This window comes from Manis pentadactyla, chromosome X (genome assembly GCF_030020395.1).
Source record: "Manis pentadactyla isolate mManPen7 chromosome X, mManPen7.hap1, whole genome shotgun sequence".
Lineage (NCBI taxonomy): Eukaryota > Metazoa > Chordata > Mammalia > Pholidota > Manidae > Manis > Manis pentadactyla.
In genome coordinates, this window is record NC_080038.1 from 57,411,336 (window position 1) to 57,425,309 (window position 13,974).

Below are 13,974 nucleotides of genomic sequence, written 5' to 3' on the forward strand. Positions count from 1 at the left end.
GGAAGAACTTTTTTAAGAGTCAGAGATGTCTTGAGAGGGAGCGTCACATTTTATAGGCAGCGAGCTCCTCCAGGGTGCGGCCCAGGGTCCAGCCCTGCTTGGGGTGGGGTTAGAATGGCCCGGATGAGGAGAGCTGGGGGCTGTGAAGGCGGTGTGAGAGCCAGGGTGGGCCTGGGTCGCGGGGTGGAGTCACCCCCCCCCCACGCACTCGGGGCACCCAGACCCAGCTCGGCCCCCACTTGGCTAGTTTGACCTGGCTGAGCAGGGCTGCGCTGGGCGGGGCGAGGCCGACGGCCCGCGAGAAGGCGGGCGCGAGGGCGGGGAGCGGCGCGGAAGCCCAGCCACATAAAGGAGCGGGTGGCGCGACCGGGGCGGCGCTTTCCTGGGTGGGGTTTGTGAAGTCGTGGCCCGTTAGCAGGAAGCCGAGCAAGTCTCCTGGACGCTAGCGAGGGACCAAATCCGAACCCCCAGCCCCTGTACTTAGAGCCGTGTGTAGTGTGTGCTCAACCCTGCCCGACAGCGCCAAGCCGAACTTCGCTAACTTCGTCGCCTTTGCCGCCACCATGCCCAAGACGGTGAGTGCCGGGAGTGGGCACTGTCGGCCTCAGAGGCTCTAGCTGACTCTTGTAGCCCCTTGCTGATGGCTACAGGCTTGGCCAGCTGCCCGCCTGCTCAGGACGGCGCTCCTTCCGCCGAGGCCTGGGGTAGGAAGAGGCCGACATGGAGTCCTGATCTGGCGTTCACTCGGGGTTGAGTTGGTTCCGTGCCGAAAGTGTGGACCGGGAGGGGCGGGCCTCCTTCTCATATTCTATTCTAGTTCCCAGCGGATTCACATCCCAGAGGATGTGACAGTAGGAACCGCTTCTTTGGGGGTCCAAGGTGTCTTGCCCGTGACGGGCCATGGACACGGAAAAAGAACACTTACCCCAGTCCAGGAACTGGCGCCTGTTTGGGGCAAGCCTGCCACTGTCCAGGAGACGCTGGGGGCCCACAATCAGGGATGAGGGGGGCAGCTGCTTAGGACGGATTCCGCACCCCCACTCACCTTTCCCACAGCCTTTCCAGATGGCTCCAGCTGTTTCCCACCAGGAGGGGTGGAGAGAGTTGTAGAGGGACTCATTGAGGCTGTTCGCTTTTACCCAGGCGGGCTAACACTTCACTAGGCGCCAGTTTGAGGAGTGGTCTGCTGCCTACTTCCTAGGGGAGAAGACTGGTTCCTTTTCTCCACTCCCCAAATCTCTACCCTTCCATTATTTAATGTCTCTCTATCACCTCTTTCGCGTTTGGAGCTATTTTGTGAGGTGTGGATTCTCCCCTGTGGGGCCACACCTTTCCAGGGTGGTGGTAGCTTCTAGGATCTGGTCTCCACCCTACTGGCTGTTTGGAGGAGAGCAGAAGCCTCCTGGGAGTGGAGCCTAGGGGGCCCGGATGCCCGGAGATAGGGGTGGGGAAGGATGTGCTTCAATAAAGAGTCTTGCTTGCTTTTGGCAACTCATGCCAAATGGTTGCTGCGGCCCTTCCCTTGCTCGGAAAGGCCTGGTGACCACCCTGGCTTGTATCCCTTAGGCCGAGGGGATTGTTGTGCTGGCCTTAGGCTATGTGGTGCTCCTCCACCCCTCTCCCTTGGACTGCCTGAGCCTTGTAGGGCTGAGATAGTGAGTGACTCTAGTAGTCTTGAAAGGAGCTGAGGATCCTGGAGGAGAGGCGTGGGGGTCCCAGTTCTTTGGGTGTGTGCTGAGCTTTGGTTGCCACGTTGCTGTATTCCTGGCTGCCAAGTCATTCTTGCCTTTCCAGAACACTGTCTTACAGAAACGCCAAGTTTTCAACAAGTATGTGTCTCCCATTTTTAAAAAATTGCTTGTGGTTTTATGATATGGGGCTTTTCCAAACTTGGCCCACCCACCCCAACAATGCACAAAGTGAGAGAGGATGGTTTCAAAAAGAGGGTGGGAGAAAAACCACTGCCTCTCCCAGCACAGGATTATTAAGATCCTTCCAGGAGCCTCCCTTTGGATTTATCTCTCTGTGTGTTATTCCTTGATTCCTTTTAAGGTGTGGCTTTCCCTAAATTGGTGAGTGATCTGTGCGAATAGACTTTGCCCCATGACCTCTCTTTCCTAGTGGCATCTCTCCTCAATTCTGAGATATCTTGCCTTTAAGTACAACTTGGTCAGGCTGGAAGTTGTCTCGAAGTTGCCTTAACCAGCCTCTCAGTTAAAAGTGGCAAAGAAGACTACTTGGTGGTCCTTTTCCTGAGTATGTAGAGAGACGAATCTGAGCAGTTTAAGGTCAGGCCTCGGGTACTGAAGGTGAATACTAAAAGCATTTCTATGCAGATTAATTGCAACGAATCAAATTGGATGGAGAGGGCTGAATTTTGATAGCCTTGAAACTTTGGAGACTTTTCTATGCTGTTTGGCTCAAGGAATGGTCAACTTTTAGGAGAAATCAACTATATTAAGCCTATTAAGATCATAGAATCTTAATTTGGAACCGATCTAGTACAACTTTCTTTCTCTCTTTTAAACTAAGATATTTAGGCACATGGTGATAGAACCAAGATTGGGTTCCAGGCTTTTTGATCATCCCATTGACCCTCTATTCTGACTCAAATGATGGGGTTCTTGAAGTTGAATATCGTCTCCTACGCAAAGAAAATTGCCCCCTGTTCTCAGGCTTTCCTAGTCCTCAGATGAAAGGAAATTGATAATTTGGGCAAAGTAACCAATGTTGTTCCTGTGATCTACTGCTCAAACTTGGGGGTGACACAGGGTGCTTCCTGTTACTTTTCTCAGTCCTTATCCCAGTGCTGAGGCATCCAGGGGCACACCCTAATTCACTGTATTACCAGCTAGTAACTTTAATGAAGGGAGAAAATTCCCTGTTCTCCACTCCTTCACTAGTGTGCTTCAGGCTATTTCTGAAGTATGACATACAAGGGAAGGGTAGTGGAAAAATAAATCTGTTCATTCATATGAACTCTGTCTACACAGTGTCTGGGGTTGGTTTCACTTTTACAGCCAATTGTCACTCATAGTCAGCCCAGCCTACCTTAAATCTGTTAAAACATGCCCCTCTGTTCTCCCTCACCACTGATTTTTGGATTCTACTGATAGCTGCCAGTTTTCTGAGTCTGGTTTAGTAGCTGGAATGGAGAAACTTAGTAACTGCCATCCACATTTTTTGGTAATGATAAGACAGTTGTAAAAAAAGGAAGGTCTTTTCCCCTCCCTATCCTTTTTAACTTTTCTTTTTTGGATCACAACGTTTTTGGGACCCTCTTTGGAATCCCTAAAAAGAGATTATTTTGAATTTTCAATTGGTTCTTGAGTTTTTGGTTTGGAGTTGGAAAGACTCCTCACAACTAAGTCCCACCTTTCTCCTTGTATAGTTGGGGAAACTGAGACCCACAGATAGAGAGGTACTGGTATAGAATGATGCAGCATGTCAGTAGCAAAGCTAGGACTGGAATCTAAGTCTTAGAGGGTCTTTTCTTGGTACAACCTCTTCAGTTTGCTGGATTTTTAGTCTTGACTCAACAGATTAGGGGAAAGGTGATCAAGCTGTCACTGATGGGATCATCTATGTGAGCAGATGTAGAGTCTGGCTTCTTGAAGGTTTCTGGCTCTGCATTCGGCTAAACTTTAACAGGGGCTATGTGGACTGTTTATTCTCTTGCCATTCCTAGCATTGCTTGAGCCACTCGAGTGGCACTAAAGTGGTACTTTGTGACTAGGGTCAGAACCCTTGAATCAGTCCTGTCTGTAGACCACAGGGTGGGGCGAGGGATCAGGAATGGATGTTATGTGGGAGAGGGTGACTCTTTGGGTCCTGCGTTTCTCCACTTCTTTGTTTCTCCAGTTCATTCAGCCCTTTGTGAAAGTATGGATTATAGAGACAGAGCAGGAGCAATCTGGGGGATTTCTTCCAGGCTTCTCCTTGAATAGCCTTTTGGGCAGAGAAAGGTTGGTGGGGCAAGTGCCTTCCTGGGACCCTTAAAGGTACCAACTAATCTATACTCTCTCATGTTAGGCTTGGAGAGGGGAAGATTGTTCTGTGAGTGGGTCACAGAGGTAGTAGGCTAACTCTCCCTTATTCTTTAGCTACCTGTAACAGTAGCTTGTCCTAGAGATTTTCTTCCTTTCTCTCTCTCTTACCTCTAAGGAGATGCTTTACTGAGTGGTGATGCTGGAAGGGACATTTTGAGGTCATCTGGTTTATCTCCCTGACTCCAAATCCAATTCCCTCTGGATGAGATGAGATGATAGCCACATTTATGCTAAATTATATTCTAATAGTGTTGCTTGGCAACAGCTCTGTCCAGGTCGCATTGTTTCTTCCTTGGAATCCCCCTCACTGGAATTTCTAGACTCAAGGTCCCCAGAGGGAACAAGAGATGGCTACCAACAATACTAGGACTGGGACTTTCCCGGCTATAGCTGCTGAAAATTGACATCCTTACAGGTTGGGAACAGTCTGTTTCTGTACTTCCAAAGATATAACTGTGTTTATCATGTACATTTTGCCAAACTCAAACAGTGTTTTCTTCCTGACCCACCCCAGTCTTCTGCCCCAAAAGGAAAAAGAAAGAGTGTACATCTGGTTTCCATTGGGGCAGTCTCTTGGTCAAGTGAAGGAGGTGGTCTTGTCATGGTTGACTGGCTTTGCTGTTCGTTGCTCCTCCCATTTCATGTTTGATAGAGCTGAAAAACTTTTCAGTTCCAGTTCTGATTTGTGGTACAAGAGCAGTCACTTGGAGGGTTAGCTCAGGACTCCATTGATTTGTAAGGTGGGTATTGGGAAATGGCGAGTAACACTGAACTGAGAATTTTTCTTCTTCTCTATTCATGTAAGAACATCTTCCCTGTTCTCAGTAATGACATCCAAATGAAGTGGGCTTTTAGGCAAGTCCTTTCTTCAGGCTCTCAGTCTCTCTTGCTTGTCGTATGGGAACCATACTAGGAACAGGTACACTCTTGGGGCCCTTCCAGTACTGATGTTCTTGAGAGCCTTGATGGTACAGACTCAAGCCTTCTATTTATATATTTATTCCTTCAGACATTCTTTCCTCAAAATTTGAGTGCCTTCTATGTACCAGGCAGTGTGCTAGGCTATGCTGGCAATGCAAAGTTGAATAGCCACTTGCTAAAATGCATCTTTTTGTCCCTCTACACCTCTGGAGTGCTGGTTCTTCCTGGGTCCTAAGTTCAGAATAGAGAGTTTCTAGCTTGGGAGTTGGTTTCATTAGTAGTTCCTACAAGAACACTGGCATGAGTGTTCTTGGCCATTTCTTCTATCATCTTGGAGGTGAAAGGGCTAATTACTGAGGAACAAAAAAGAAACCCAGTGAGACTACATTGTGAAGGCTGTGGGTTGACTGAAGAGGCTCAAACACTGAGAATTTAAGGGCCCCCCCCTTTCTTCTCACTGCGTGCTGGTAGCCAGACTCTACATGTGCTCACATGGATGATCCCATCAGTGACAGCTTGGTCACCTTTCCCCTAATCTGTTGAGTCAAGTCTAAAAATTCAGCAAATTGAAGAGGTTGTACCAAGAAAAGACCCTCTAAGACTTAGATTCCAATCCTAGCTTTGCTACTGACATGCTGCATCATTCTATATCAGTACCTTTCCATCTGTGGGCCTCAGTTTCCCCAACTATACAAGGAGAAAGGTGGGACTTGGTTGTGAGGAGTCTTTCCAACTCCAAACCAAAAACTCAAGAACCAATTGAAAATTCAAAATAATCTCTTTTTAGGGATTCCAAAGAGGGTCCCAAAAACTTTGTGATCCAAAAAAAAAAAAGTTAAAAAGGATAGGGAGGGGAAAAGACCTTCCTTTTTTTACAACTGTCTTATCATTACCAGAACTTCAGAGTGTAGTTCTGCTGAAATGCTAAGAAGCTACTAGGTTATATTTCAAATTTACTTTTAACCTCGTGAGTATGGTAGTTAGATATATTCATAGGCATGGAGGAGCTGGTGGGCATAAACCAACCTCCTAAGGTATCTACCACCAATGAGCTGAGGGCTGGCTGTTGTGGGGTGCTGCATTCCGCATGAATCTACACTTAGGATGACAATGAGCTTCCTCAGTCTTAAGTGTCCCTTTAGGTGATTGTTCTGGATGGTCTAGGTTTCTCACTGCTGTGTTTTGAACCACAGAGCAACTGAGCTGTCCTTGAACTTTTTAGTTCAATCTGTATGTTTTAGATGAGGATACCAAAGCCCAGAAAAGGGAAGTGATTTGAGTGAACTGGTAATAGGGCTGGGACCAAAATCCAACTTGCTTGGCTCCCAGTGTAGGGAAGGAACTTTTAATATTTGCCTTCTAAATGGCACTTGCTGCAGGGTGCTCATAAAGTTGGTAATGGTATTGAAAGGAGAACTTGGCTTCCCTGATTCCTGAGTTAGTGGTTTCTCACTGGACTTGCCGGTCTTGGAAGGATAACTCTTTTCACCCAAGGGACACAAACTTCCAGAGAATTGGCTCTGTGGTGACTATGTTAACAAGATGGCTGCAATGGAGTTCCCCTAAATAGCTTCTGCTGTAGCTGGTTTCAGTTAGTGGGTGACTCAGTTCTTCTGGGGACCTCAGAATGACTTTTTTCTCTTCCTGCCTGCCTCTTACCCAAATTCCCTGCTTTCTCTTTGCCTTTTTAAATTTTGAGCTTTGACCTTTTCGTGTTCTGACTCAGTACTTCAGCTTGACCTGTTCCTTGAGTAAGTAGAACATTGTGGTATTTTCCACTTTGGTGACAGTATTTACTGCTGTAGCAACCATTTAAAGAGTGTGGAGTCTCCTCGCCTCAACCCTCACTGCTCTCAGAGTTGCTAGGTATTACAGGCCACATAGCTAGCCCAAAAAAGGACTTTTCAGGCCATTGTAGAAAGGGATCATAGAGTAGTGGGGAAAAGCACAGATTCTGAAACCAGGCTGCTTGGGCTTACATCCCAGCTCTGTGACCAACTAGTTGTGTAGCTAGTTACTTAATTTCTGTGCTTCATTTTCCTCCACTGTAAAGTGAAGATGATAATAGTACCTGTCCCATAGGGTTGTTGTGAGGATTAAATGAAGCAATTCATGTGAAGTGCTTGGAACTGTGCCTAGCATCTAATAAGTGCTATGCAACTGTTAGTTATAATTTGTGGAACTGCTATATGCCCAACCCTGTACTAGACAGGTTGGGTAAGAGAAGGCCGGCAGCTACACTCTCACCATTAACATGGGTAGCTACTAGATACTGTTTACTGTAAGGGAAACAAATAATCAAATGGAGGGTACAGATGCTGCCTTCAAAGATCTCCTATTTCATTGGAGGTTTAGAGCTAACACTTAAGAGTTTGAGAAAAACATACTCCATGTGACATTTTCTATAGATTTTGAGAAGGGAGTTTGCTGGAACATGGGCAGGGTCTTGAAGGATGTGTACACTTGGGGGTGGTGGCCGGTTCTTGGTGGAAGAGTGATGTGGTTTTGGTACATGGGTGTAAACCAGGTGGCCCTAGGCCAGTGCTTTCTTGAAAGTGAGTTTGTGTGTACTGAAGGCTTGAGGTGCTGATTGTTTCAGGGGGAGCTGCGTATGAGTGCACACCAAGTTGTTCTTTCTAGGGTCAGGTAGAACCAACAGTCCTGTCTCATTGGCAGACCTTCTGAAATGGCTTATTGGGGGAGACAGTACCTCGTGTTTCCCAGTATTGGGTGAATTAATCAAAAGAAATGTTAATTGTCTTTGTTGTCTGAGTAGCTGTGTGAGAGGCTCCATCCTTCGTGTTTCCATATGAGCTAAACCAAGGAATACTGCTTAGCGATGACTCTCTTTGGCCAGAAGCCTAAAAACAGCTTTCAGTTCTCCCAATAACTTTGCTATGAGAGGTATTTGGGAAAGTATGGAAAAGAGGGAAGAATTTCTTAGTGTGTGCTTGTGGCAGGTTGAGAAGGGTGGCATTTTCTGGCCAGGACCCAGCTGCAGTATCTGGGTCTTGAACTTGTAGAAAGAGCCTTTGGGTGACTTCCAAAGCACAGCTCTTTGGCTGTGCCTGATGACAGAAACAGATTTGATGCTCCTTTCAATGGGCTTGTTTTGGTGTAAGGTAAATGCTGACACAGTTCCTAGGTCTGTGACCTACCACTGCATGCTTAGGAGTGATGTTTTGCTAGGTAGCTCCCATGATTGGTGACTTTGAAGGTTGAAGTTTCTTCCTGTCCCTGGTGATCCTTATACCTTATAGGAATTTGGTAGATAACTTTGTGTGCCTAGGGTATCAGTCAAGGCCTAATGAGAGAAAAGTTGACATATGGGCATTTGGCCATTCAAAACAAAGTATAATCCTGAGAAATCCTTTCCTGGATATATATATATATTTTGGAGGTGACAGGCCAGAGCCTAGGAGGGGGGACCAAGGCATACCTGTCAGGCCTACTCAGCATTTCTTTCCATTTTTTTTTTAGTTATAGCTTCCTTTAAATACCTGGGAAGGATCAAAGCTTATTTTTCTCCATTGAAGCGTGTTTAGATAGATAGATAGGGTTCTTGATCGTGCTGTGTAGTTTAATCCCCACACCATCCTTTTCCAGTAATCTCAGCCTGAAGGTTAAATGAAGTACACCAAGAGGCTCTTTCTTACCTGATTTAACAGGGGCTGACTAATCTGTGGTATGGAGTTGGAGGGATCAAGGTAACAGCCAATTTGGGTGTCATTAGTTAAGTTGTACAAATCTTTGCTATCTGTGAGGGTTTTAAAAGTGAGCTAAATTTCTCTCCAAACATATTTGCAGATACTCTTGGGAGATTGACTAACCCACAGAAGTTCTTGCTGAAAACAAGTCACTTAACTCTTTTGCCTTTGAAATTTTGTTTATCATGAAAATATCAGTAATACCAGAAATATGTAACTGGAGTAGAGCCAAGTTCTCTTCCTTGGGTTCCTTACTTCTCTTGGCACCTGGGCCATGGTGGGCCTAGCATATGCCTGGTGGGAACATCTGTCCCTTTGCTTCAGAGTTACCCTTCTTCTCTCTGCTGGTCCTTGGAGAGTTGCTCCAGCAGGGCCTGTGGTGGACCTGGGGAAAGCTAGCCTGGTTGCCTTTCTTTCTGCCATAGCCTGGGTATTTCCTAATGTTGGGAGTTTGCCTTCTAGCCTTAGGCCAGTTGCCAGAGGAAACCGATGACTAAAGGCTTCCTCCCTGCTACATCAGCTTCTGGAACCTTTCCAATGATTCCCTAGAAGTATACCTTATTTGGCTATTTTCTCCCCCCTCACGTGCCCTTCGCCACCTCAACTAGTCACCTGTTTTCCTTAGCTACAGGGAATACCTTCCTCAAGTTTATATAGTATCACCTGCAAACTTTTCTTTTCTCCTTTTTTAGGGCTTGTTTAGAGCAGGAGGTAAGGCTTTTTAATTGGGGTGTGGGTGGGGAGTTGGGGGGTCAGTAGGGTGCTGTTTACTGGAGTGGGAGAGGAGAGAGGATGCTGGGAGAGCTCTGGAATGACTGTGATTTTTCCACCCTGCTTTCTTTTTTTTCTTTTTTTTTCCACCCTGCTTTCTTATCTCTCCTTTCCCTCTTGACCCTGCCTGGTGACCCCCCTCTAGCTTCTTAGCTAGATTTCTGATAGCCTAGAAATAGTTTTGCTTGGCCTGAAAAGGCTCAGAGGGTGAGGGTGGGGGTGGGGTGAGACTGGGGCTCTCAGCATCCGAAACTATTCCTCTGGAGTAGGTAAGGCCTTAGGTTAAGTTCTTTGTGTGTACTGTTTGCATGCCTAGGCTTCTTACTTGGCTTTCTTGAGTGGGCTGAGTCCATTGTCGCTCTGTCTCCTAGTCTGTATTCCTGAACTGTCTAGCCTCTAGGTTAGAAGAGCCGAGCTTTTGATACTTGGAGCTTTAGTACCTGTCTGATTTTTAAAAAATGCTTTTTAGTAGAAATGGTACAATGAAAAGAATAGTGGACTGAATCAGTGTATCTGTTTTTTTATCTGTAAAATGAGAACTTTCGGTTTTTCTGACTTTATGATTATTTGTGCCCAGTATTTAAGATAGTCAGGGGTTCTTGGAAACAGTGTAACAGAACAGAAAAGCTGTGATTATTTGGAGAAGTTGCCCTCTCTTCCTTACAGTGGCATTGGGAGTGTTGTTCCCCTGTGCCCCCACCCTTCCAGCTAATAAATGTGTAAGTCGCCCTCTTTATATCAGTGAGCTCTGCTTAGAGATATCTACCATCTACCACAGAGCTCTCTGCTTAGAGGTATTACATCCACCTACTGCAGAGCTCTCTGTGGGCATCCTAGGTTGGAGATACAGCTGTTGACTGAGTGCTTTGGATGGGGCCTTGGAGTCCAGCCTACAAACTGTAGTTGCTGACTATTTTAGGTCATTGGTAACTCCAGGAAGAATGACCCTTGAATTGGTCATTGTTCCAGCAGGGAAGGGGAAGACCAAGAAACAAACCAAAACTGAATGTAAATGAGATTTGACTTCCTCTATCCCCTTCCCCCACAACATCCCTCTCCTTAGGGCTGTGAAACTGCTTCTGGCCAGTCTTAGATTGCTAAGCTCCTCTTCCCCTTCTTCTGTCACTGATGTCTATGCCCTTGGATGGGGAGCAGTAGATAATGTGGACTTGAGCAGATCGAAGGGGTAGAATTTCTAGTGAGGGAGATTGCCACACATCTACTGTTCAGCTTTCAAGTGATCCTGCATTTCATGAATATGCCTTCCTTTGGATCAAAGAAGAGGGATTTTGAATTTCCTGTGAGGTCCTGATGGGGCATAACTAAGTTCCTAGAGATAGTGTACCCTTGGCTGGATCTGTTCTCACCTTTCTTCCCCCGCAGTGAAATTTTGTACAGTGCTTGCTTGTGAGTCAAGGATCCTAGGCTGTATCTTAGCCATTGAGCAGGTGGCCATGAAAATGATCTTTACTTGCCCTGAGCCCCATCCCCAGAGAGGGAGAGCAAGATAGATGTATTCCTGGCATCTCTTTTTCCTCTGGAACAAGTTCCTAGAGCAGGTGATAACTAAAGAAGGCTTAGTTGGGTAGAACTGGGCAGTGCTTTTGGGTGTAAGATTCTTCCCCAGCATTGTGCTCAAACAGCTTCTGGGCCATGCAGGAGCTAGCTGCTGGGAACAGCCACATTGTTGGAAGCCTTTTCTTCCTAGGGACCTCACATGGGTTGTTAAGGATTCCAGTTACGGGTGGAGGTTAGAATGGCTGTTGGTACGGAAGAGTAAGGAAGCAGTTGGAGGAGGGAGAAGGGGAGAAGGAAAGAGGAGTCAAATGAAGGAAGAGTGGTTCTTCATTTTTATATTCCCCTTTTTATAAAACCCAATAAGGTATATGACAAAGTTTAGCAAAAGGAGAAATCTTTCATAAAATCACCATTTTAACATAGTAGTCATTATTTATGTGTATTACGTCTCATATATGTACTTTAGTTCTCCATGGTGCAATCATAATGTGCATTAAAAAGTCCTACTTTATCTCTATTTAACACATCACTAAAAAGTTACATAAGAGCTGTTTGGTTTTAAAAAATGAACATTTTAATGAATGTACAAAATTCCATCCAGTGGCTATGTCGTAATTTACTTAACCATTACTCTTTTGGAGGTCATTTAGCTTATTCCCAGCCTTTGCCAATATTTATAACACTGCAAAAGAAAATTCAAACCCCTTAGCATGGCATATAGGGAGAGCTATTTGATACCTGACTCCATCTGAGCTCCCTCTCCAGATTCATCTCACAGTTGTTCCTATAGCAATATGGGATCACAGTTCTCCAAGTAAGCCATCTCTCGTATATCTTTCAGCTCTAGCATATACTTTTTCTTTCAGCTTGCATTGTCAAGTGTGTCTTCTTCACTTCACTCCATTGCACATCCACATCACTTCCACCAGACACTTTCTTTAATACTCCCAGGTAGTTGTACCAATTTTTATGTGCTTACAATACTTTATAAGAATTTTAGTTATGATACTTACCATATCATATTGCAGCCATCTGGGTTCCCAGGCTTTCTCCTTCAGCAAATTTGGATTTGAAAGTTTCTAACTTCCCCTGTCTCAAGAAGGGGCTGTTGTCCAGGTGAAGGTGGTTAGGGATGGGCAGGTCTTTGAAGAGTGTGTATTCTATGACAGACATGAAGAGGGAGAAGCAGTAGTAATGTGTGCAAGGGATCAAACAGTGTTGGATGAGCACTTGGTAGGGCATATTAGGCACTAGTAAAAGAGAAAATACACCATGGAGAAGGGAAGGGTGCACTGGCACCTGTAAAGAGAAGCCTGAGAGAGCCTCACTGGCCGTGACCCACAGTGCAGACTTCGTAAACCATTCCAGATCTGTTTCCCATCTGTAAAATGGAAGGAAGAGAAGCACCCTACTTCTTAGGGTTATGGTGAAGATTCAGGCACTATTGCATCTGAAAAGTTCCTGTGAGGGGTGGGGCACAGGAGAGGGAGGGAGGGTAGGTCCAGGATTCCCCAGAATTTTTACTGTAGATGGCCTCTTAAAGTTCTGTCCTTTGTGTGTTTCACATCCAGCCTCTGAGCATCAAATGAGTGGTACTAGAGTAGAGGGTTTTCTAACATCCTTTCAGTTGGAGGTAGAAATATTTATAGAAACTGCAGTGAAACTGGACACCTTTTGGGTCTTGTGGCCCAAAGGCTGCCTTGCACAGTTGGAAGGACAGGTCTTGTGTATCTGTCACTGACATATCTTTCCTGTCTTAGACAAACAGCTCATGGGGAACCATTGAAGCCAGATTCGTATCTGTCACTGACATATCTTTCCTGTCTTAGACAAACAGCTCATGGGGAACCATTGAAGCCAGATTCAGGGTCTTTGGAAAGAGATTCTCCTCTATATAATGTGCTTTTTGTTTTCTCTTTATACTATGTGTGGCTTCTTACTTCTGTCCTGGCCATTTGAAAATCCCCAGTCCACCTCAGGATTTTATGTTGTATAAAAAGACAATTGCGTGAATCTACAGAAGATGTTTTAGTCAACAATAAAACACAGCAAGAGGAAGATAAGTTACTGAGGGTCACATAGTGAGTCAGAGGCAGAAGCAGTTCTTGAAGCCAAGATTCTCAGAAGTGTGTTCTTTCAATTCTATCAGCCTATCCCACTAAGAATGTAAGCTTCATGGAAACAGGGACAATTTCCCACTATCCACTGTATCACTAGTACCTAGCAGAGTGCCTGGCATAGAGGAGATACTCCACAAATATTTGTTGAATACGTACATTAATAGCTACTATTGTCAAGTTGGAATTGTCTTCCCAGAGTCCTTTGGCTGGGTCTACTAGAAAGCCAAACAACAATTCCAGTGGCCCACTGGCAATTACCTAATGTGGACCCAGTTGGGCCCTGGCAGAATGGAGCCAGGAGTTATCTCTATATTGGAGAGCTTGTTTACTGTGAGTGACTAGCTTGACCACAGTGAGTTTCCACTCGGTGTTCTCATGTCTTCACATAATACAGTAGTGTTCATGCCAAGAGGGAATATTTGGATCAAAGTTCTTGGGGATTTTAACAGGCAGCCGTGCAAGCATTTTTGTCTGCCTTTTGCCTCTGTGAAGTCAAGTTTGACCCTGAAGTGCATATTTGAAGCATTACCCAGTTTCTAAATTTTTGAATTTTTTGTAGGTGTGCTGCTCATGTGGCATGGCCAGCAGGCAGGGCCACAGTGTGTGATATAATCCTGAGGGGTATGTGCTCCCTGGGTTTAGGGGTTGTCTCCTGTGCTCCAGGATGAGCAGGGCCAGGCACAGATCAGGGAGGACATCAGGGAGATCCTCTAGATCATCATGTTGGGGCAGTCAGGTGCTGTGTTCTCCTGCTGTTCCTGCTGTTGTCACCACTACCATGACCATCACCCAGGGTGCCCTAGGGCCCAGAGCTGCATATCTTTGGAGATTTCGGCATGCTTTAGTCAAGGTAGGCTAACTTGGAGAGCAAGTAGGAGGTACTCTTCC

The 13,974-nt window shown here is 45.7% G+C and overlaps 1 protein-coding gene across 1 annotated transcript in view; it reads left to right on the plus strand.

Annotated features, from left to right (window-relative positions):
- Positions 1-359: 359 nt before the first annotated feature.
- MSN (moesin) overlaps positions 360-13,974 on the plus strand; it is a 70,355-nt gene continuing 56,740 nt past the window's right edge. Inside the window, exon 1 of the mRNA XM_036892742.2 lies at positions 360-575. Within this exon, the coding sequence (XP_036748637.1) occupies positions 564-575 (12 nt within the window). The 5' untranslated portion in view covers positions 360-563. The remainder of the gene's footprint in view (positions 576-13,974) is intronic.